We start from the raw sequence: 23,568 nt of genomic DNA, 5'->3' as shown, positions 1-23,568 counted from the left end.
TTGCTAGTTTTATAAGTTTTTGCACATATTAATACAAATAAGCTAGTTTCTTTTTAATTTTATATTAATATTTAGAAAAAAAATTGTCGAAACTAGTTGGATACCTTAAGTTGGTAGATTTAATTCCTTGTATCTTTGCACAGAGCATTATAATAAAGCATATCAGTTCAAAATTATAAAAACTTTGAAATAAAACAATTTTTAAAGATTTAATAACTTCAAAAATTTTACTCACCATCAACCCAGTGCCATGTTTTGGCTCGCAGCCCTTGATCTCGCTGTGCTCCAAGCCACACTAACTTAGACTTAAGGGAATCTTTTCTTCTCTCGAGTTCAGAAGCTATGAAATGATGCGAAAGATCGCGATCTCCGTGTAACATCAGACCTCCTCGTGCTCGACAGTATTCTTCTGCAGTATCGTATGATCCACCTTTCTGTACTTGGAATTCGTAGCAAGTTCGACTGAATGTAGTAAGCTCTAAAGGTTCCAGCTGATTGCCACAACGACCAGAGGAGATTTCTGGAAACAGAATTGAAATATTGCTTTGAGATTTATAAAAATTCAGATTTATGTTTTTAGAATGAAATCACAAAAACCATTAAATGTAAGGCTTCTCAAGGTAGATAATGTAGAAATAAGCTGGATTTAAATTACAGTCAAAGATTTGGAATCAATCAACTAATTCATGGAAACCAAAATTTGAGATCATGTGTACCATCGCCAATAGCCCATTAGGGTCATCTCGACGATAGCAACCATTTCAAAGAAAAATAGTTTATATTGTACTTTATTTTATATTATTTATTGAGTACAATATTATGCAATTAACTTAAATTCAGCAAATCCATTCAGCAAGATATTTCAACTTCATAAATTTCAAATTGCATCTTACTAACTGCATATGTTATAAATCATTAAGCTTTTAAAAAAGTTGGTGCTCGCTGTATAGTAATATCGTTCAAAATTGTCGCAATCTTAGTAATGAGTTCAGTTAAATTACTGTAATTTACATTTGATTGCACGATTATATGACTCCCAATAAAATAAAATAAATATAAAAACATAATTCAGTGTAACAATATTTTACAATTACAGCAAATTTAATAGATATAACGATTTAAAGTATTGATTTATGATGAACTGGAACAGAATTTATAAAAAGGCAATTCTATAAGATTTAAACTTTTGTAATTTTTACAATATTTTATTCTGTAAAACTTCAAAAAATCAGAAGTCTAAAAAGTAATAAATCGAACAGGTTGCCAAATCGGTACAACTTCGAGTAACCTAAAATCATACTTGTTCGATTGAAAAGAGTAGGCAAAGAATTTTATTACGAAAATTTATAATTCCCCTTACCTTGAGTTGTAAAGACCATTACTTCACAAACAGTAAGAGAACCTTGTATTCCCACCATTTGTACATAAACATATCGACCTACGATAGGGTAGGCGCAGTCAAAATCTTTCGTCACTCCATCATCTGAAATTAGAATAAATTAAAAAAACTTTGTAAGTAATAGCCATCATGACTATTAAGTTTTTTAAGTGGATAATAAGCTGAATATACCTAATGTTTTGGGGTACCAAGCACATAATCTATTTCCCTGGACAGTTGAGCTATTACCAACTCTGATTTCAAGATCTTGAAGAGGTTGATGTCCTGAAACAAAAATTTAATATTTTTAGGTTTTATTCAACAAAGACGTGTTACACAGAGAGTGTTTGAAAAACTAAGCTTTGAAGTTCTGATGGAGCACTCTCTTATTTTGGTTTATGAACTTAGAATGACTTTCATAATACAAATCAGACTTTTAATATTATATTGAATATCAGATTACATTTTAAAGGTCTCTGCTAGATGAAAAAAATTATAAAAACTTAAAAAAGTTTTCCAGAAAAAAAATTAAGCAAGTTCTACAGCATTTTTCTGAGTTTTTCTGAAAATATTGAATTTAATACCAGCAATCCTTATACAAAAAAAATGTATGCATAAATCTATTTATGGAAAGAAGTCTGTTATTACCCACCAACCAAGACACATTTGAAAGGTGTGACAAAATCTGGAAGCAATGAAATTTCAATTTTTAAAATCTAGTTAATTAAACACTCAGCCCAAAAAAACTGCTTAAAGCTGCTTTCATCTTATTAAGTATTCGTTAAACTAACTGGTGCAGCATACTTGCATATACAGTAATATGCAACATACTTTATTTATTATATTATATACATACTTTCCTATTCGTCTTACATTTACGTGTTATTTACATTATAATTGAAGAAAAAATTTTATTGATTGGTTTTCATGCACGGAGTACAAAAATTCTGATAAAATTACCGAATTGCATGGTAATGACGTTTCTAAAAAAACATATTTATGATAAATAAGACCAAAATATACGGTTTCCGTTCATATGGTGGCAGTTCATACAGTATTTTTCCGTTCATATGGTATCGGTTTACCGAAAACTCTGCTTTTCAAAATTATACTTCCCACACATTTAATCAAAAACACGAAACTGAAAAGTGAATTTAGCCAAATAAATGGTTTTTATGCCATGTTCTAAGCTATCATTACCAGCTTTTATCATTTATTATAAGACTATATTATATAGTTAATTTTACCAAAATCATTACCAGTGCCTTTGATAAAAATTACCGAGTTTTTTTCTTTTTTTTTCTTTTGTGTTCTCAGAGAGATAGAAATACTGTCAATTTTGCCATGTTCTGGTAGTTTTAACCATACTTTTTTTTTCTCAGTTTAACACAACAGTTTTGCAACATTTGTACTTTCCCCTTAATTCATAATAAACTTTCCATAAAGTAAAACCTGAGATGAAGATAGTATTAACACAACCCATTAAAATGTTAGTATTAAACAAAATGACCAAAAAAACTTAAGAAATCCTTTATTTCTGATCAAAGAAATAGTTTAAAAAAATAATAAATGCTCCATATAATAATGAGACATTTAAATTACATTTAGGCTGGAATGATGGTCGGTTAACCAAGCACGCAAAACAACTCGTTATCATTGAAAACGGAAATATTTCTTCAGTAGCGATGAGGAATGAGACAAGTGAAAAGCTGATTTTGTCTATAATCTTATTTCTCGTGTCAAACACGTCAACCGAAAGCACCTTCGTGTTATAATAATCGATGTGCCGAAATTGCGCTTAAAGCACGTACTAAACAAGAAATAAACAAAATGTAATTATTTCTTAAGCGTTGTGAGAGAATCTGGCAAAGAGTGATTTAATAAAAGAAAGGACTTTTAACAGGCCTGAAGTTTCATCAGTTTTATGTCACGTAACTTAAGATATACTAAAAGTATAAGAGGCATTCGTCCATACTCCATGAAACATTGTCAGTATAGTCACAAAAATGGTAAGCCATCAGAAAAGTCGTCATAACTTTAAACCATAATATCAAGTAAATTTGCTTCAAATTTTATAAGGTAATAAATTAAACAGAGTTTCAGCCCAAGTGTCATTTAATTAAGTTTAAGCAGCTTAATTTAACACGATAATATGGTCAAATTTGACACCATGCACTGTTAGAATTTTCATTCTGAAATTACGGTAAAATAACCAGCAGCAACCTGTCTATTCGATTAACCATAAGTCTATGTTTAAGAACACTTTTTTTACCTTTACGGCTTTAAAACCGTTTACAACTGGAATGGTTAAAATATCGTGAATATAAAAATATATGGTTTTGTGACCATTTTACAACCGATATAGTTTCTAAACCATAAAAATAGAGCTTGGATGGACATTGGCTCTCTGTGGGTGTTGCGCGATTTGTACGAGTGTCGTATTCTAATAATCCAGGATCACCGATTGAAAAGTACAGAACACTGGAAACTCTTCAAGTATTGAAGGAATGGAAGAAGTATTGTAGTATCAAGGCTGGAATTCATACCCCTGGTCAGTGCAACATAAGATTGACCGATCAGCTCTCTCAGCTATAGTATGTACCCAGTTGCACGGAACAAAATGGATTCATATGGTCGGCTTAGTTGACGCGGATAGAATTCTAGTTGTTAAACCATATTAAGTAAAAACACTTAATCGTTTTAATATAGCTCTTTTTATGATTATTTGACAGTTTTGGTTGAAGATAACAATTAAATAAATTACTATTTAGCATTTTTTGCCGAGAAATTTCTAACAGTGAAGATAGCAGTCAGTTTGAACGATATTATGGTTTTACGCGATTCAAAGTTTCTAACAGTATCATTTTTATGGTTCTTTGTTTTAAATTCCAATTTAAAGTATTTACGTAAGCTAAATTACGAACTTTTTAATGAAAATATTTCATAAATTTTAATTTATGAATTATTAATTTATGAAATATTGATTAATAAATTTTTTTTAAGTAAAAATTACAATTTTTGTCAAAAAATTTTAATTTTTGAAAATGGAATCTTCTTGTATTATTTCAAGAACAAATTTAAAAGTTATCTTACGATTCAAAGATAATCTCTATAAAACAATATCAATACAAAATTTTTAAAAAATGCTTTTAATACTTAATGGAAAAATGATTCGTTTCGTCTCGTTTTAAAGAAACATGAATATTTAGGTATTTTACTCTGTTAGAACTCAAACAATGACAATTTTCTTCACTTCGCTGTAAAAGTTGAGGTTAAAATTGTCTCAAATAATGCTTTTGCGCTATTTCCCTTTTCTAGGTTCAACAATATGGGTTCTAGAGTCACACATAATAAAACAATCAAACTCATTAATAAGATAAAAACATAAATTATATCAATACTTATCTTACTAAACTGTTTTAAATTATAATAATAATAATAATAAAACTAACTAGTCGGGTCAGTTAGTTAATTAAGACATGACTAAGCATGAAAAAGACAACAAAACTACTCTAAGAAGTTTTTTTTATTTTTTTAAACATTCAAATAAAATGCTTGATTTTAATTTTTAATCAAAAATTGCAATGCTTGCCAAAAAAGGAAATTTTTAAAATCAGGAACTTCTTGCGTTATTTTAAGAACAAATTAAACACATTAATGTTATCTCTTCAAAATATTTTAAATAGTGAACTGGTTATTATCATTAAGAAATTCATACCGTGTCGATAGGTCAAGGGAAACGAACTTAATCCAATAACTTTAAATAATAACAAATTCTTTTCTTACGATTAAAAGATAATTACAGCAAAACAATATCAATACAAAATGCTTCCATAATTAATGAAAAAATAATCGTAACTATTATCATTCTGTTTTAAGGAACCATATCTATTATTTAGGTACTTACTATTGTTCGAACCAGTGGTCAGAAAAACTACATTATTTGTGTAGTTTACTACAACTATTTTAATACAAATGTAGTTAGCTACAACTACTATTTTATTAAATGTAGTGACTACAAACTACTTTCGAAATGTAGTAGCTACATCACTACTTCAAGGTGACGCCCTTTGCTGGAGAACATAATTTACACCCTTGTTTAAAATGGTTTTAAATTGGCTTACATTAAAAATGAGAAATTATTAAGAAATATTTATTCATGTTTACATGAGCCGGTTTGTATTCTAAATCGATTCAATTTGTTCATTACACCTTCAACTTTTTATGCCTTTCTCGTCATCGAATATTTAATTTGAAAAATATTAATAAATTATCAAGTAACTGTTTCGATTAAGTGCTTAACACACTTTTATTTCCTCTAAAAAATTATGTACATCAAAAATATGTTCCCTTCCTTTAAAATAACATCAGTGTTTCACTAGTGAACATTTTCAAGTGAAAATGTGACCAAAGTGATAAATTATCTATTATTCATAATGGCTTGCTAATATATTAGTTATAGTTCGTTCACCAGGAGTTGGCACTTGACTCCGCCTTCGTCACGTGGTATGCGACGACACTATTTCGCTATTTTTGGGAGAAGGATGTGAGCAATCCTGAACAATGTTGATATTTGGCGATCGTTTGGCAAAAATATTTATTTCGCAAACTTTATGTGCATTTTTTTAACAATAAATATTTCATAAATTTGATGATATTTGGCACAATTTTTTATGATATTTATTTCCTTTGAGTGAATAGTTTGTGCTTTATGAGTCATTTTACTGGGAGAACAGCAGTTTTTAAATTTAAACTATATTTAATTAGCTAAAGTAACAAAATGTATAATAGCACATGATAAAGCGAAGTAAGTAACTGAAAAATAATTCACTGTTCATGTTTGGCGCAAATTAAGGGTTGTCTCAATTTCAAGCACGGAGATGTTTCTCTTCTAACTCCCGCGCTGAAATGAACTCTGCGTCCGAGGAGGTGGAGCCAAGTGTGAACTCCTGGAGAACGAACTATACACGTGTCTCTATATACACAATTCAAATTGACTCACCGTCAAGTCCCGCAGTGGACTAATCGTTAAGACGCGGTTCCCAGCAGATCACCGAAGTGAAGCATCACTGGCTACGGGTTGGGACGGAGGGTGTGCGGTATTGGTCCTCGTTAAACTGTTCTACCGTAAAGTGCTCGACTTCGCGTGCAGGTCGTCGGGCTACCGAAGTGGGGGTGCCATCCCCTCTGCAGAGGATCAACATTGTGATGGCATGTCTTCGGATCATCCTCCAGGGATGTTTCCCAGACCGTCGCCAATAGCCCATTGTGCAGCTCTAGTACAACGTAAATGAACAACAACAACGACGACTCACAGTCAAAGGGGCATTTTGAATGGCGTCAACTGACAGACCGGCGAAGATTGGCATCCATCAAATTCGAAAAATTTGTTGTGTTAGGGCCCTGTTTCTTTACTGAATTATATGTAAAAAGTAATTTACCAGGAATCACTACAAACTACTGCTTTTTCTGCATCGCATACTACACTACTTTTTTAAAATAGTAGCACACTACAGTACAATAAAAAAGTAGCGACCACAGTAGTTTCACTACTTGTAATGCGATACTTCGGACCACTGGTTAGAACTGAAATAATGACAATTTTCTTTTCTTCGCTACAAAAGTTGAGGTCAAACCTCTTTAAAATAATGCTTCATTTCATCGCTCTGAGTCAAACATCACGCTTTACCATGCATACTCAAACAATCTAACATATTAACGGTATAAAAGCAATACTAATCTGACAAAACTGCTTTAATTTATAACGATAATAAAACTAACTAGTCGGGTGAATAAGTTTAGTAACTGTTATCGAATGAATGATATAAGTGTATAAATAAATTAAGGAAATGAGGCGTTACTTACCACAACATCCTCGGGTGACCAATCGAACAACTTGGATAGGATAAGGATGAAGAAGATCTACTTGCCACCAAGGAGAATCTTCTGCTTTAGTCTCTGTGCAGTACCTGTTCTCGTGAACGGTTGTCAAATCCCCGTCGTTCCCGTGACTTGCATCGCCACCTCTAACTGAACTTGATTGATTAGCTGGTTTGCCGTAAGCTACATTCACCGCTACAAATAAAATACAAATGTTGTAATATAATTACGGGTTAATAAAATAACCGAAGCAAAGAGAAAATTGCTAAGAGATGTATTAAAAATTCATAAGTAGTTATTAGGGAAAAGTTGGACTGAACTGGGTTTTGAAAGAAGTTTTTTTTTCTTCGGATATAAATTATTTAAATTTTTCTTTGAATGGTAAAAAAGCGCTTTCGATTCAAAAATTGAAATGATTTAATGCAAAAATATATTCGAGGGCTGTTTTTTAAACAAGGGCCGTTTGAAAATAAAAACCAAACGAAAGAAGATTTCTATAAAGGAAATTTATTTTCTGATTCTACATACGTTTCTCTTTTTTTATTTTCAAAATGGTTGTCAGCACTTATCATACCGTAAAGGCTTAAACACTTATCATACCGTACAGCTAGATTTAGAATACCCTCTTCATGGGTCTTCGATAACCAAGAGGTCCTTTTATAACCGTCATTTAACAGCCGACCCAATTTTAGGTTTACGACTTCAAATGTTCAACTCCGTAGCCTTGTAATTTTGAACCAATCCAGAACTCCTGGATCAGTACCCCCAGAGGTATGATTTGTTATGAGAACATGAAGGATTTTGTGACTCGGCAGATTTAACGTACATCAGTCACCATTTACATTGGAAGTCTTCGGCCGGAGGGGATCGAACCCACGACTTCTTGGACATGGGTCCAGTGCCGTACCAACCAGGCTATCCCGGCCTCTAACCAAGAAGTTGTGACCGTTTTCACGTCTTCGTCATCGTTGTACTAGTTGCCGCCAAAATTAAGTTTGGAACATCGGGAAAAAAATTAAGATCACTTAGCGCAAGGTCTGAGCTGTATGGAAAGGTGTTCCAAAAATTCCCAGCCAAAAGAGTTCAATAAAGTTCGGGACTGAGCTGTGGAGAGAGTCAATGTCATGGAGTAGCAAAATTTCCTGTTAGCAAGTCAATAAGAAACTTCGTAATCTTCACAAATCTGCCGGTGAATGTATGCAGCAGACAGGTATTTTTGCCGACTAAAAGCGCATCAGTCACTGTCCATACCTCATACGTGGAGGGCAATTTGTTAAATTTGAACATTTTAAGGACAGAACTGACCGAGAAGATTACCTACACAGCTGTAACTGAGCACAGTTGTTACCAAGGAATACCAGAGCACGACACAAGCGTTCGTTGCGACGCATGCGTCAACTATTAGTGTACACAACAAATGGCCCTTACTTAAAAAACAGCCCTCGTATAATTTGGAGGGAGAATTTATTGTATTACAAATTTGAAAGTATGCTAATACCCAGTTCAGTCTGTACTGCTCATATAAAACGAGATATGTATTTAAATAATGAAAAATTATATTTTCCTTACTGAAATATTTATTTAATGCAACCAATTTTTATTATGACTCTCCTACACTTTTACACATACAGTTGTTTAGAAATTAAGCAACGTAGGATATATATGGCAGTTTTCGTAAATTAAATAAATTGATAATATTTAAAAACAGGAAACATAAATAAAATTTTGATTATACTTCTTTTGCATTTTCCACATGGTTATTATACACATTTTATTTAGACATTGTATCCAACTTACCAGTAATTTTGTCTTTGAGTTATACTGAATATATCTAACCGGTCATGTCTGGCTGAAAAATTCTCCGCTTTATCCGTCAGCCCCAGTTATCACCATTAGAAAGGTTTAACATAAATTAAATATTTAAAATATGTTTTTACAATTAACAACAATAGTTTCTTTTTTTAAAAAAAAGTCAAAATCAGATGTTAAACTCACCTAAAATAAATCTTTGAGCGATTAGAAACTACAGTTTTAAATTGCGAGGGAAACTCATAACTTTTATATTCGGATTTGTAAAACACAGACATCAACAACCAAATAGCCCACTCTGATTTTTACTCATTTCCTAATAGCAAGGCGTATGATGGTCACGTGTTTTAAGTGATTTCTGAGAAATGGAAGCAGTGGTTTAGTTAAATGAGGTCAGGTACCAGTAATTTCTCCCCTATTATTATTACTACCATACTTAGCTCAGCTTGGAAAAAAAAATATTTTCATAACACATTTTAGGTAGAAAGTATGAATAGCTATAATTACTTAAAGCTATAATAATTAAAAAAAGATAAATAATGTCATTTTTTGAATATTGAATTCAAAATCAACTTGAGGAGGATTGGATTAAAGGTTATTTATTTATTTTTTATTTCCAATGCCTGTGTTAAAATTTCTTCAATTCTGGTATTTACATGACAGATTTGTTGACCTCTGTTTCAGGGGCACCGTATTAAGTGTGCCCATATTGCTCCCACGAGGTAAGGACAGATGATACAGCGAATTAAAGAACACCCATGCCTTGCTCGGGATTCGAACCCAGAACCTTTCTGGTGCAAGGACAGCTCTCTGACCCCTACACAGTCCGGGCGGCAAAATTGAAAAAATGAAGTCAGTTTAAAATGTTGCAGACGTAGTCAGTGTCGAACACTTGACTTTATTGGTGGAGTATCGAACAATATATGCTAAACGATCCTCAGATTAGAAATAAATTGACACTGTTGAATCAAGTTTTGAGACAATGGTTTAATAAACTAGCGTATAATTCTAAGTTATAATTAGGTTATTAATTTATAGTCAATCAATAGTATTTTATGCAGTATTAGTCGCGTTAGCTGTTAGCATTACAGACTTAGAATTGTAGATTTAGTTTGCTGTTAGTATTATTACACTTTACAATTAATTTTTTAATGCATTTCATGTTTACAAATTACCAAATGCCTTATGAATTTCTATAAAAAGTTTATCCCTGTTCAGTTTAAAAGAATAAAAAAAAACTAAACTCTTTAACTTCAAAAAAAGAAAAAATCTTCAATATCCTCAATTCTAAATAATTGTCTTAAACCAGGTCAAAAACGTGTTGAATAAATATCTAGTATATTTAAACTAGAATTTAGAGTTAAGTGCACGAAAAACACACACGATGTTTACGTTTCTTCTCATAGGTTGTTTCATGTAGTAAAAAAAACTTCTTCGCAAAAGATGAAACTATCTAGAATAATGTATTAACAACGGAAGATTTTTTTCTATTTACAGGCTATAAATATTGAATATAATAAGAAATTTTATGAATGAAATTTAGTGGTACAGTTTAAGTAATAATTCATTTTCACTTCAAAATGTATGTTTAAGACAATACTAATTTAATACTTAGTAGTTTGAGAACTTTTTAATTTAGAATCAAACTCACAGTTTTTATTCCAAAAATTTAAGACGAAAGTATATTTTTCGAACCATGAACTAGGCATTTAAGCTATTTGTGCACTGTTAACAGCCGGATGATTTTAAAAATTTAATAAAGGGAAGGAGATAAAAATGTGCGATTTGCTTGCGTACTGCTCAGGAAACTAGTGTTTATTACCAACAATTTTAAATACTAGTTTAGAAATTTGTCAATAGATGGCCCGCTTTTTCGTTACTCAACACGATACCGACAAAACGAGCCCGTTTGTCGTCGGGTCTAGGAAAATACGTTGACGAAGTATACGCGCTTTCGCACTTGCCGATACAAAAGCATCAGTGTCGGTTTCGATACAGCGATACCGTTTACGGAAACGACATATCGGATGAGCACTCACGTTTCCCATCAAATCAAATCGTACCGATAATTTCTTTTCCTTTGGCATTTGATTTTACTCTTTTGTCTTATAGTTTACTAAGGAATTAGTGCCAGTAAAATTTAACTCGTATTTTTTTGAACTTATCATGCAGTCGTTAAAAAATAAATAATTAAGAATAATGCAACTATTTCATTATTCAAGATGCCTGAAATTATGCTTTGAATCTTTGATAAGTCCGAAATTGTTGTAAAAATACGCAGTTGCAAAGGATAAAATAGCATTTAAATGTTTTTCAGTTCATAATCTTCGGCAGAGAGTAAAACTTCTTTATTTGCCACTTTAACAATTATTTTCATTTTATAAACATAGATGACACTACTCTTAGTTTGAAATTTCAACAAAATATAGATGAAATATTTTGCTTAGAAAAATCATTAAGAAAATCAGTTTATTTTCTTTCACTTCCTCAAATTCTTCATTTAAGATTTCAATAAATGTGTTTTAAAAAAAATCGCAATTCACTACGGTCAGCAGAACTTCCGTTTCTCTCGGCACAAGCAAACGGCATAGGAAAAACGAAAAAGATTCTGCCGAACCCTTCGACACCGATATAATTGTTCCGTCATGTCGTTAACCGATTAAATCGCCTTCGTGTTCTGTGATGAAAGAGCACTCTAACATTTCCTTGCGACAGGAGGTTCAACACCAGCCTCTCACCTCTCGACAGCGGCTACATTGAGTACCTACTATATTCTGAAGGCAGAATGACCTCCCTAACTTGCCCTAAATGCCACCATCAAAGAGCTTCATCTGAACACATCTTAGAGTGATCCATACGTTAAAAGAACATGGAAAGACATCCATATTTCCTCCTCTATTGGTCACTGATTTCATGTGTGTCAATGGGTTCACAAACCTGGTCTGACGGAGTCAGATAAGGCTGGAAATTAGCTACAACAACTTATTACTAGTCGAACAAGGAGAAAAAGAAGATGTTATATCTAAAAAAATATTTTTCTGACACAATCAGTAACTTTTCCGTTATCTCTTGTTAGCAGCATCAGCTGCATCGTACTTTGGAAAAGAGTCATGGGTAAGATTTCTCTTAACATCTATGAGCATATTTATTTACTACTTCAGTTTTTCACTCAGTTGCGCCATTTTATCTAGTTACAATAACATTACTGGTTACCAACGAGTGAAGGGGATAATGACTTTGTGAGCCGGGTCTCTGTTATCCTTGGTATAAAATAGCCTTACCCCATTTTTCAAAATGAGCAACTCCATCTGTTTTGGCGAACTTCGTAACTAATTGTGAACCTAGGCGATTATAAATCCTATTTAAGTAAAACAAAGCATAATTTTCTATCATATTCGGTTTTTTATTTTTTTAAATTGTCGATTAGTTTTGAATGTCTTAGTATACACGAATCAAAGTATAATTTGTTTACTGTAAGGGTTACATTCTCGAAATCAGTTTTTCGAAATTCAGTTCCTAAATTCAATTTTTTTTAAATAAAATACTAAAAAATATGTGGACAAAATTTTACCAGAGAACTTTTTGAAGCCTGTTATGTGAAAAAGAAAAACTCACCGCAACTTGCCATCACACCACTCCACTCTCCGGTTGGTAAACAAGCACGTGTTGATTCCCTGAAAAGAAAGATATAAACAGAAACGTTATTTTTTATTATTACATACGATTATTTGCAAGAATTTAAATTATATATATATATATATATATATATANTATATATATATACTGGCCAAAGTATCCGGATACCCGGTTATTGTGGTGGTGGAAGTAATAAGGGTGTGGGGATTGTTTTTCATGGCTTAGCCTGAGTTCGTTAGTTCCTGTGGATGGAAACATGAATTAGGAGATCTATGTGGACATTCTGGACAATGCTGTACTTCCAACTCTATGGCAATATTTCGAGTAAGGCCCTTTTCTCTTCCAGCAGGATAACTCCTCCACTCACACATTGAGGCTTGCACAGATGTAGTTTAACGAAATGGGTGTTCGAAAACTGCCTTTTCAGAGCCCCGATCCCATAAAACACTTTTAGGACGAATTAAAGGGCCAGCCACGAATTATGAAGCCAGCCACATCGACCATTCTCACTGCAAGCACTCACTTCAACTGGGATTGAAGCCTGGAAATCAGTTCCTATGGCCACCTATCAGAAACACCCATCTTCCTAGTCTTCAGTGGAAAGTCTTCCTTGACGTGTGCAGGCTTTTATCGACGCAAAAAAAGGGACCAACATTGTATTAATATGTGCCTCAGGAACGATCTAAGTCCATAACTCTGGATATATATATATATATTGTAATACAAAAATTAAATTCTTTTGTAGTAATAAAAGCATTAAAACTTCATTCCTTTTCATAAAATATCTTTAGTAAAANATAGAAGATTAGTTAATTTATTACATTATCATAACAGATACTCTGAACCTTTTAAAACAAAAAACAAAGAAATTTTGAAAAAGATTAAAAAATTTTTGACAGATCCCATTAGTACGAATTCATTTTTTTTTTAATTAAAGGAACATAGTTTTTTTTATTAGTGAACAGAAAAGAAACTAATTATTTACATACATTAAAATAAATTTCAATTAGATTATGTGTATATTTTTAGAAACTTTTATTGCATTTCCGTTTATTAAAATATTCAGAGGAAATTAGGATCTTTTTAAGGAAGGAACTTAAGCCGGAAGATGATTACGTAATTAGTTTCATTTTAGTTAAAATCATTTTGCATTAATCATGAATAAAGTACCTGAAAAAAATTCATAAAGCTAATTTATTAGACAAGGAAATTCTTCACGATGGATTCTGAAAGTTTTGACTGACAAAAGTTACACAGATTTTGCTTCCATATACGTTGTAGAAAACCCCGGATCGAATTTCGGTAAAAATTACTTTGGGTTCATTATCAGCAGAATGCATTTTTACGGATGATGCACCCTGGTGCTTGGATTGACCGTATATAATATTATACGGTATACACCGAAGAGCCATTACATTATGACCACCCTCCATCTATAACAATGGGCTCGCTTAGGTTTTCATGGTTTCTCGCCCTGGAAAAATGTTTTCATGGAGCACATTAGGACCCATAATCCTCATAGAACAATCCCTGACGTCTGTAAGCTACTTGAACATAGTTGCATACCAGGTTAACCCATTCATGGCAACAGTTTTTCCTACGGGGAGATGGTCTTTACCAACAAGATAATGCACCATGTCATTAGGGTCGAATCATCGAGGAACATTCCAGTGACTTTCAAATCATGTCTTGGCCCTCAAATTCACCTGATCTCAATCCAATCGAGCATTTGTGGTCCTACTTGGAAAACCAAATTCGTGCTGCCACGCTACCCCCTCGCAATATGAGGGAATTGCAGGACCAGTTGGTGAGCGCTTGGTACCAGTTACCTCAGACTACCTATCAGCACCTTGTGGAATCAATGCCACAGCGGGTGTTTTGAGGGCTAAAGGTAGTCTGACATGTTATTAGCAGGCTGGTCATAATGTAATGGCTCTTCGGTGTATAACGTAATACTATACCGTAACTTTTAAATTGATATTCATTTATTTATAGTGATTCCGTGATTTTACATTAATTATTACAGTTAAAATTACGGCAAATCGTATTTTTTTGTCCCGTAGCATGTTTCGGTTTAAATACCGGAAAATAAGATTTAACAATTAGAGTCTATGTTTTGATGATATTGAGATGCAAACATGAAAAGTTGTACAGTGAGCAAAAAAACGCACCACCCTGAATATCTTTTGATCTAATGAACAGATCTTCACGTTCTAGGACTCTGTCTTAATGGCTCAAAGGGAGGACTTCAAATTACTAAATGCAGATGATATCTTAAATTACAAAATTAAACACAAAAACGTTCTTTCTCGGAATAAACATACTTTTTTCGACGGATTTGATTTTTGACCCCCTAATCGTAGGAGATAGCAGGAATCTGGGAGATATGGACCCAATTGTTTGGTCAGGGGAGTTCTCCAACGTTTGGACCCCTTAATGATACTTTTACTTTTTGCGTATTTTGCTATATCTCGAGAACTTTTTAAGCGAATTGAAAATTTTTTTAACACAGTTGTAAGACTCGCTTATCCAAAGATAGTTCCAGGCAAAAAAAAAAGTTATAAAAAGTAAATATTTATAAATTTTTTATTTTATTTATTAATGGTAGACAAAATTTTGAATTTTGAGCTATACAATTTTTGCATCATTTTAAAGAACTTACATTTATATGGTAAGATACAAAATTTGAGCATAATCGGCCTAATGGTTCCTGAGAAATCTAATTTTAAATATCTTTTTGGAAATTCAATTTCTCAGAAATGATTCAACCATTTTACTCAAACCTTTGTATTTTTTTATGAAAATTTATGTTCTTTAACATGATGAAAAAAATTATTACCTTAAAAAAAAATTTTTGACCATTATTAAGTATAAAATATAATGATATTGGATAATAATTGATAATGATATTAATGATAAAATATAATGAATATTTACTAAAATTGAATTTTTGCATGGAATTATCTTTGGATAAACGTGTGTAGTGCGTGCAAATTTCTCGAAATATAGCGAAATAAGAAAAAAGTAAAATTAACATTAAGGGGTCCAAACTTTGAAACTTTTTCCTGGCCAAACACTTGGGACCATATTTCTCAGATTGAGACTATCCCTTCATTTTGGGGGGTCATATTTCCGAATCCGTCGAAGAAAAGGTATGTTTAATCAGAGAAAGTACATTTTTATGTCTGTTTTTATAACTTGAAATATCTTCTGCACTTATTAATTAGCTTATTTGAGGTCAACCATTTCAGCCATTAATATTGATTTCTAGAATGTGAATGATTAGATCAAAAGTTATTCATGGTGGTCCTTTTTTTTTGGCGATCTGTTCATATAACATACATTTTCTACTTTCAAATTTGAAATGACCATCTTTTAATTTTAATATGAATGTTTCAAATTTGTATCATATTTACTCAATATATTTACCCCCCCCCCTTAAAATTATTCTATTTTAGAAAAAAAATAGCAGGATTTCTAAAACATGACTCACCCGAAGAGTTCATAGCCTTCATCGCATTCATAAGTTGCTATTGTGCCCACCGTTCGATCATTATTAGACAAAGTAACTGAGGAATACAAAGGCACTGCTGGATGGGGACACGTTTTTTCTGTAGCACCTATAAATGATAAAAATAACAATTTCAGTAATAGAAAAAAAATCAATAAAACAATCAGAAAGCCGTGGTGGCTCAGGTGATAGAGCTCTCACGTTCCAATCAGTGGAACCGGGTTCGAATCTCAGCAATGGCTGGTCGATACTAATTCGGCATACACTTTGTACCAACCACAGTGCTGACGTGAAATATCCTCAGTGGTAGAGGGATTATGGTTTAGGGCCCCCTTGCCACCAGGCTAACAAAGAGAGGTTTTCGTTGGTTTTCCTCTCCATGTAACTCAAATTCGGGTTAGTTCTATCAAAAAGTTCACCACAAAGGCAAATTTCTCCCTATACTTGATCCAAGAGTTTTCTGGATTGGGTTCAAAATTACAAGGATACGAAGTAGAATATTAGTAGCAGTTAACCCTAAATTCGGTTGGCTGTTCAACGATGGTTATAGAAAAAGACAATTAAAAATGCATAAATAATTAAAAACACAGATAGAATAATACACAAGCGACACAAATATTCTAGACCAGTTTAAAACCACTGAAAGTCTTACGTTCAAAATTTTTTGTACCGGTAAGTAAAGATTTTCAAACTTGAATGTAAAATTACTATAAAAACCCAAAGTCTGGTAAATTCTGAATTTTATTGGTAAAACCTATAGGATTTACATAAGTGGCTGTGTAACTTCTAGATTTTACCGCAAAGACATGGTTAAAGGTCGAAACATTTTAAAGCATACTTCGTACTTTTGCCAAACCACTTTGGTCACAGCTAGTCTTTTCCAGTAAAACTGAAGATTTACCAGATTTCTCATTTCTACCAGAACATAACTAGTGTAAGTGAACTAGTCTTGACTTGATTAATTGAACAACAAGAATAAAAAGTTTTTGTGGAAACCAACTGCGAAAAAAATATCCGTCGTTGTACCAATATGCTTAATGTCTAATAAACTGAACTAAAATGCGGGGAAAAATTGAACATAATAACCAATTTTTTATACCTTTTTCAAATAAATTTTTTTTATTTTCTAGAATGAATTAATATTCCGCAACAAAAGGTTGGCATTATAGGTGTAAAATATTCTTATTTTAGCGAACTGATATTACATATATGCCGCTAACCACATAGAAGACATAATTATTTAAGAAATTTTCAACCTAAATATGTTTGAACGTTTAATTTTTTTCCAGTTTTAAAAGTTTTATCATTTAAACGAGGCAGTATCATTTTTTAACACAATCTTTCTGAAACATTTGTTATGATTTTACTTTCGATCTGAAATATTCATTTTAGGAGCCTTTTACACATTAGCAAACAATAATTATCTTCTTAATTAATCATCTTAAATAGACATTCCACTTTAAGTAAAATGCAGTAAATCTTTTTTGAATGCACAAAATTATTCGTTGTGTGTTCCTACTTATATCATGGGGAGAATAGAACGTATGAAAAGTAATGTTAAAGTTTTAACAATCTCATATCAATTTTGTCTTAACGATTTCAGTTTCAGATAAAAGCCAAAAGCAACCAACTGATGAGCGTATTTAAGAGAGAGAAAAATTAACTTTATTTTAAAAAAACGATAGATTAAACGTACTTGTTTTTCTTATTTGAAGGAATTTCAAAAACTTCAATTCAAATAATTCGTTTATAAACTCGAGAATACGAATTAAATCAATATATCTGATAATTTGGTATCTTTGGGTAACATGGAATACTATAACATTTCTCTTTTTAAATGTAATAAGTTATGTATGAATTAACCGTTGTCAAATATCTAGTGTTTTTAGTTTTAAAATGCAAAACATATTACGAGCAATTACAGCATTCTCATTACTAGGATTCTCATGATACCAATTGTATGCAAGCCAAATGTTCAACGTTTTTAAATTTAAAAAGCAAAACATAGTACGAACAATAAGAGCATTCTCATTAATAGGATTCTCATCATACCAATCGTTCTTCTTTAAATATATTAGTCTCAAGACTATTAAGAAGAAAAATGAAGAGAAGTTTTTAATTCTATGCTTTGAAGAAATAATGAGAGCGTAATTAACGGGTTGTCAAGTTAATGATTTCCGCAAAATGGTGTGAGCTCAAAAAACTAGTTTTACGACATAAATCATTGTTTACTCTTTTTATAATTACTACTGTTAGCGGTCATTAAATTTTTGATTCATAAAAAAAATCTCTCTTGTGTAAACGTTGACTCATTTCGATGCATTTTTATTTCAATTTTGAATTTTTTTTAAATATTTTTTTTCATTACAAACTGAACTGAGTAAGTAAACGAAGTACTCTAAACATTACTTGTAAATATTGTTTATTAATTTGTTATAAGTAAATGTAATTTCAAAAACAAAAAGAAAACAACAAATGAGGCTGCGTAGTTCTGAAAGTCAAACATCAATTTCCTCAATCACGATCATTAATTCGCTCTTACAGGTTTAGGATCGCATCCCACATTGTTCGGATCAAATTATGGTAAAATATAATCAGGAAATAAATCATAAAAAGAAATTAAATTTATGTAAAAATTATTTGTTTCATTATTTGTGTTGTATTGTAACCACGTTTTTAAAAATATGTTTGCAATAAAAATTATTTTTTTTCGGCTCATCTGATTTTAAAAATAATAGCTANGCAGGATTTCTGAAAGATGACTCACCCGAAAAGTTCATAGCCTTCATCGCATTCATAAGTTGCTATTGTGCCCACCGTTCGATCATTATTAGACAAAGTAACTGAGGAATACAAAGGCACTGCTGGATGAGGACACGTTTTTTCCGTAGCACCTATAAATAATAAAAATAATAATTTAAGTAATAGAAAAAAATCAATAAAACATTCAGAAAGCCGTGGTGGCTCAGAGGACAGAGCTCTCACGTTCCAATGAGTTGAACAGGGTTCGAATCTCAGCAATGGCTGGTCGATACTAATTCGGCATACACTTTGTACCGACCACAGTGCTGACGTAAAATATCCTCAGTGGTAGAGGGATAATGGTTTAGGGTTCCCTTGCCACCAATCTAACCAAGAAAGGTTTTCGTTGGTTTTCCTCTCCATGTAACTCAAATACGGGTTAGTTCTATCAAAAAGTTCTCCACAATGGCAAATTTCTCCCAATACTTGATCGAAGAGTACCCTTGTCTTCTGCATTGGGTTCAAAATTACAAGGTTACGGAGATAAATATTAGTAGTCGTAAACCCAAAAATTGGGTCGGCTGTTCACCGACGGTTATAAAAAACATCAAATAGGATTATTAACTAAATCTGACATAAAAGGAAAATACTATGACATTGAAAAGCTAAAATAACACCAGGTTGAGTCTGAATAACAGATCCTATGTTTATGCGAAAAATGCAACTTTGTGTCTGAAAAATTTCCTTTTAAGAACCTTTTACACATTAAACTTTTTAACGAAAAATAATTATCATCCTAACTAATCATGTTAAGTAAGCATTCCACTTTAAATAAAATGCAATAAATGCGTTTTGAATTTACAAAATTATTCATTGTGTGTTCCTACACATATGAGGGGATAAAATGGAACTTATAAAAAGTAATGTTAAAGTCTTAACAATCTTATATCAATTTTGACTTAGTGATTTCAGTTTCAGACAAAAGAAAGCAACAGGCTGATGCGCGTTTTTAAGAAGAAGAAAAATGAACTCACGAATTATTTTTAAAAAAATTCAGATTAAACGTACTTGCATTTCTTATTTGAAGGAATTTCTAAAACTTCAATTTAAATAATTCGTTTATAAACTTGAGAATACAAATTAAATCAATATATTTGATAATATGGTATTTTGGTTACATGGAATACTGTAAAATTTGTCTTTTTAAATGTAGTTATATATGAATTAACCCTCTTCAAATGTCCAGTATTTTTAGTTTTGAAATGCAAAACAAATTACGAACAATAACAGCATTCTCATTAATAGGATTCTCATGATACCAATCGTTCTTCTTTAAATATATTTGTCTCAAGACTATTAAGAAGAAAAATGAAGAGAAGTTTTTAATTCTATGCTTTGAAGAAATAATGAGAGCGTAATTAACGGGTTGTCAAGTTAATGATTTCCGCAAAATGGTGTGAGCTCAAAAAACTAGTTTTACGACATAAATCATTGTTTACTCTTTTTATAATTACTACTGTTAGCGGTCATTAAATTTTTGATTCATAAAAAAAATCTCTCTTGTGTAAACGTTGACTCATTTCGATGCATTTTTATTTCAATTTTGAATTTTTTTTTAAATATTTTTTTCATTACAAACAGAACTAAATAAGTAAACGAAGTATTCTAAATATTGCTAGTACATATTGTTTATTATTAGATTGTTATAAGTAGATGTAATTTCGAAAAAAGGAAGCTGCGTAGTTCTAAAAGTCAAGCATCAATTTCCTCAATCACGTGATCTTAGCTCTTACAGGTTCAGGATCTTATCCCACATTGTCCGGATCAAATTATGGTTAAATATAATCAAGAAATGAATCATAAAAAGAAATTAAATTTATGTAAAAATTATCGTTTCATTATTTGTGTTGTATTATAACCATGTTTTTAAAAATATGTTCGTAATAAAAATTATTTTTCGGCTCACTTGATTTAAGAAAAATAACTATAATTTATTGTAAAAATAAATATTTAAAAATATTTATAATCAAAATAAAATTAATTAGATTTTTTTTATTCTATTGTTAATATCGTTCGATTGATTTCTCTTCTTTGTATTTTACATATTATCAAAGATGTTTGGGGAACATAAAGTTATTGTTTATAGAACAAAGCAAGTTTTCTCTCTGTTTTTTTTTTGAATTTGTAGTACTATTGATTATTTAAAAATAAAATAGCAACTGCTTTAATTTTAATTCCATTCAGAAGTCAATTTTCTTAGTTAAGTTCTTTCAAAACATTTATAACAATAATAATTAAAGTTTTAAGAGACTTCATTTCTTCCTAGATAACGTAGTTCCTATTTTAACCCTTAAACATTTATAACAAAGATAATTAAAGTTTTAAGAGGTTTCATTTCTTCCTAGATAACGCAATTCCTATTTTAACCCTTAACCTTACTTCATTCGATTGTATTATGTTCATTTAATTATGTTTTTTTTTAATTTTGTTTGTTTATCAGAAACAATATTCCTCCCTTGAAATCTACTAAAAATTAACTAAACATTGGAAACTTTTTTTAATTGACTATTATTAATATTCGAAGTTAAAAAAAATAACATGCTTGTCTGACTATTTTGTTATTACGAATCAAAAGAAACAATAGTTACAGGGCAGATTTCTTTAGTAATTACTGTCAGTCATTAAGTTATAATAATCACTAAAAATTCTTACCATTCTTTATTTGTTAACTTTTATTTAAATTTAATGCAATAAAAAACAAAACCCTATTAGATTTTAAATTTCAGTGATGCTCAGAAATTTTTACGAATAGTAATTTAAAAGTTTGTTTGATTTGAAGCTCGATACAGCATTATAAAACTATTCGTAAAAACTTGTATTTTTAAAAATTTCTAACTCCATTGCCCTACTCTCACACCTTAATTCCTACTTCTTTATCTTTCTTTATTCCTACTTCTTCGCTTCTTTATTCTAAGTTTCGTTTTACTTGAGTTTTATTATTCTTAATCTATATTTGTTTATGAATTTATTTTCTTATTTTCATTTACGACTTAAATCTAGCTATAAAATCCTGTATCTTACTATACATAAAAATCTAATGATGGTGTCGCAGTTTTCTATTGTTGTCATGCTTTTTTATTGGCCTAAAAACCACATGGTAGGATACTGCTTTCCCGCATTAATTTCCATATTGATTTGTTTGTCATCAGCATAAAATTGATAAAAGTCATAAAGGTATTGTTTTGCTATAAATATTTTTGCATCACTAATTTAAAGGTTACTGTTATGTTATTATTACGTGTCCTGTACTGTTATTATTACGTTTCTTATTTCGTTTGTTTTCTAAATTAAGAGTTTAAGAGGATTGATTTTATTATTATTGTTAGAATAGCTTAGTTTTACGGTACATTTTAAGATTAAGTTATTTTAATCGGTGTCTGATCTTATTAACCATTTTCAATTATTTATTTTTTTTGCTAATTATATAAATATACTAATATGAATTACGGTTAAAGTGATTCGTTTAATGATTTAGAACTTAACTTATAGCTTTTTGCCCAAAGTGACGAGTGCAAACATTGTATTTAAAATATATCAGTCAGTTTGGTAAGCAAAAATAATAAATTACATTTGTTAACACACCAAATTTGTTACGATAATATACTTTTAATTATAAATGTTTATATATATATTGTAACATTTCCAAAAAATAAATTATGTCCACTAATAGATCTTAATAGTACATATATTTTTAGTTGAATAATTTCAACTGTTTATGTCAAGAAACAGAAATTATTGCGAATCAATCTGCGGGGTTAGTGAGCTTCAGCGAAAAGGGGGTTTAGCTCAATAGTATAATTATAAAAGGCAATTAATCAGTCAAATTTCGCTTCACTTTCGCTCATGTTCGTTTTTTGTGTGTTTTGAATATATATTATTTTATGAACTTATTTTCATTTAAGACTGAAATCAAGTTATGACATCCTTTTTCCCAATAAAAATAAACATAGAACATTTATGTCCAGCACGAGTCATCAAATCCGACTATTCATGTCCTTGATAATGAAAGTAGTGTTTTCAGAGAACTTCAATGATAGTTATTTAATGCATGTTAATTATAGATTTCCATACTTTGTAATTGACATTTTAAAAAAAATTTTCCTTCGATTTCAGGAAAATTACTATTTTATGAACTTTTAAATTATAATTAAGTCAGTACACTGAGGAAAAAATAGGGTCAAAATTACTAGAATGTGGTAAAATTTGCCATGTTTCTGGTGATCTATGGAAACACTAAAATTAGGTAATTTTTGCCAATGAGCATTGTTTTTACGATTTTGGTACAATTACCAATAAAATATGGTCTTATAATATGCGATAAAATTTCGCAAATGGGATAAAATTTGGCTGTTTTATCATGGTATCTTAAAGCATGGCATAAGAACCATCTATTCGGTTAATTAAATTTTTTCAGTTCTATATTCTTTACTAAATGCGAGATAATAAGAACTGTGATTATTGTGAAAACCAGAATTTTTTCAGTAAACCGTTAACATATGAACAAAAAAAATTCCAAATGAATTGTTTAAATACCGTGTATTTCGGGTTCATT

At 31.0% G+C, this 23,568-nt stretch overlaps 1 protein-coding gene across 2 annotated transcripts in view; it reads right to left on the bottom strand.

Moving 5' to 3' along the window:
- The window catches only part of LOC107441258 (CUB and Sushi multiple domains furrowed), a 106,178-nt gene that overhangs the window by 27,812 nt on the left and 54,798 nt on the right, over window positions 1-23,568 (bottom strand). Inside the window, exons 2-7 of one of the 2 annotated variants that reach the window (XM_016054457.3) lie at window positions 18,982-19,108; window positions 12,683-12,741; window positions 7,244-7,453; window positions 1,571-1,663; window positions 1,361-1,483; window positions 236-520 (exon numbers count right to left, since the gene is read on the bottom strand). In XM_016054457.3, coding sequence (XP_015909943.2) covers window positions 236-520; window positions 1,361-1,483; window positions 1,571-1,663; window positions 7,244-7,453; window positions 12,683-12,741; window positions 18,982-19,108 — 897 coding nt within the window. Of the gene's footprint in view, window positions 1-235; window positions 521-1,360; window positions 1,484-1,570; window positions 1,664-7,243; window positions 7,454-12,682; window positions 12,742-16,196; window positions 16,324-18,981; window positions 19,109-23,568 lie in introns of both variants that reach the window. The other variant, XM_043045797.2, reaches the window with a different exon arrangement.

Source organism: Parasteatoda tepidariorum, chromosome 4 (assembly GCF_043381705.1).
Source record: "Parasteatoda tepidariorum isolate YZ-2023 chromosome 4, CAS_Ptep_4.0, whole genome shotgun sequence".
NCBI lineage: Eukaryota > Metazoa > Arthropoda > Arachnida > Araneae > Theridiidae > Parasteatoda > Parasteatoda tepidariorum.
This window is presented reverse-complemented; position numbering and strand designations above follow the sequence as displayed.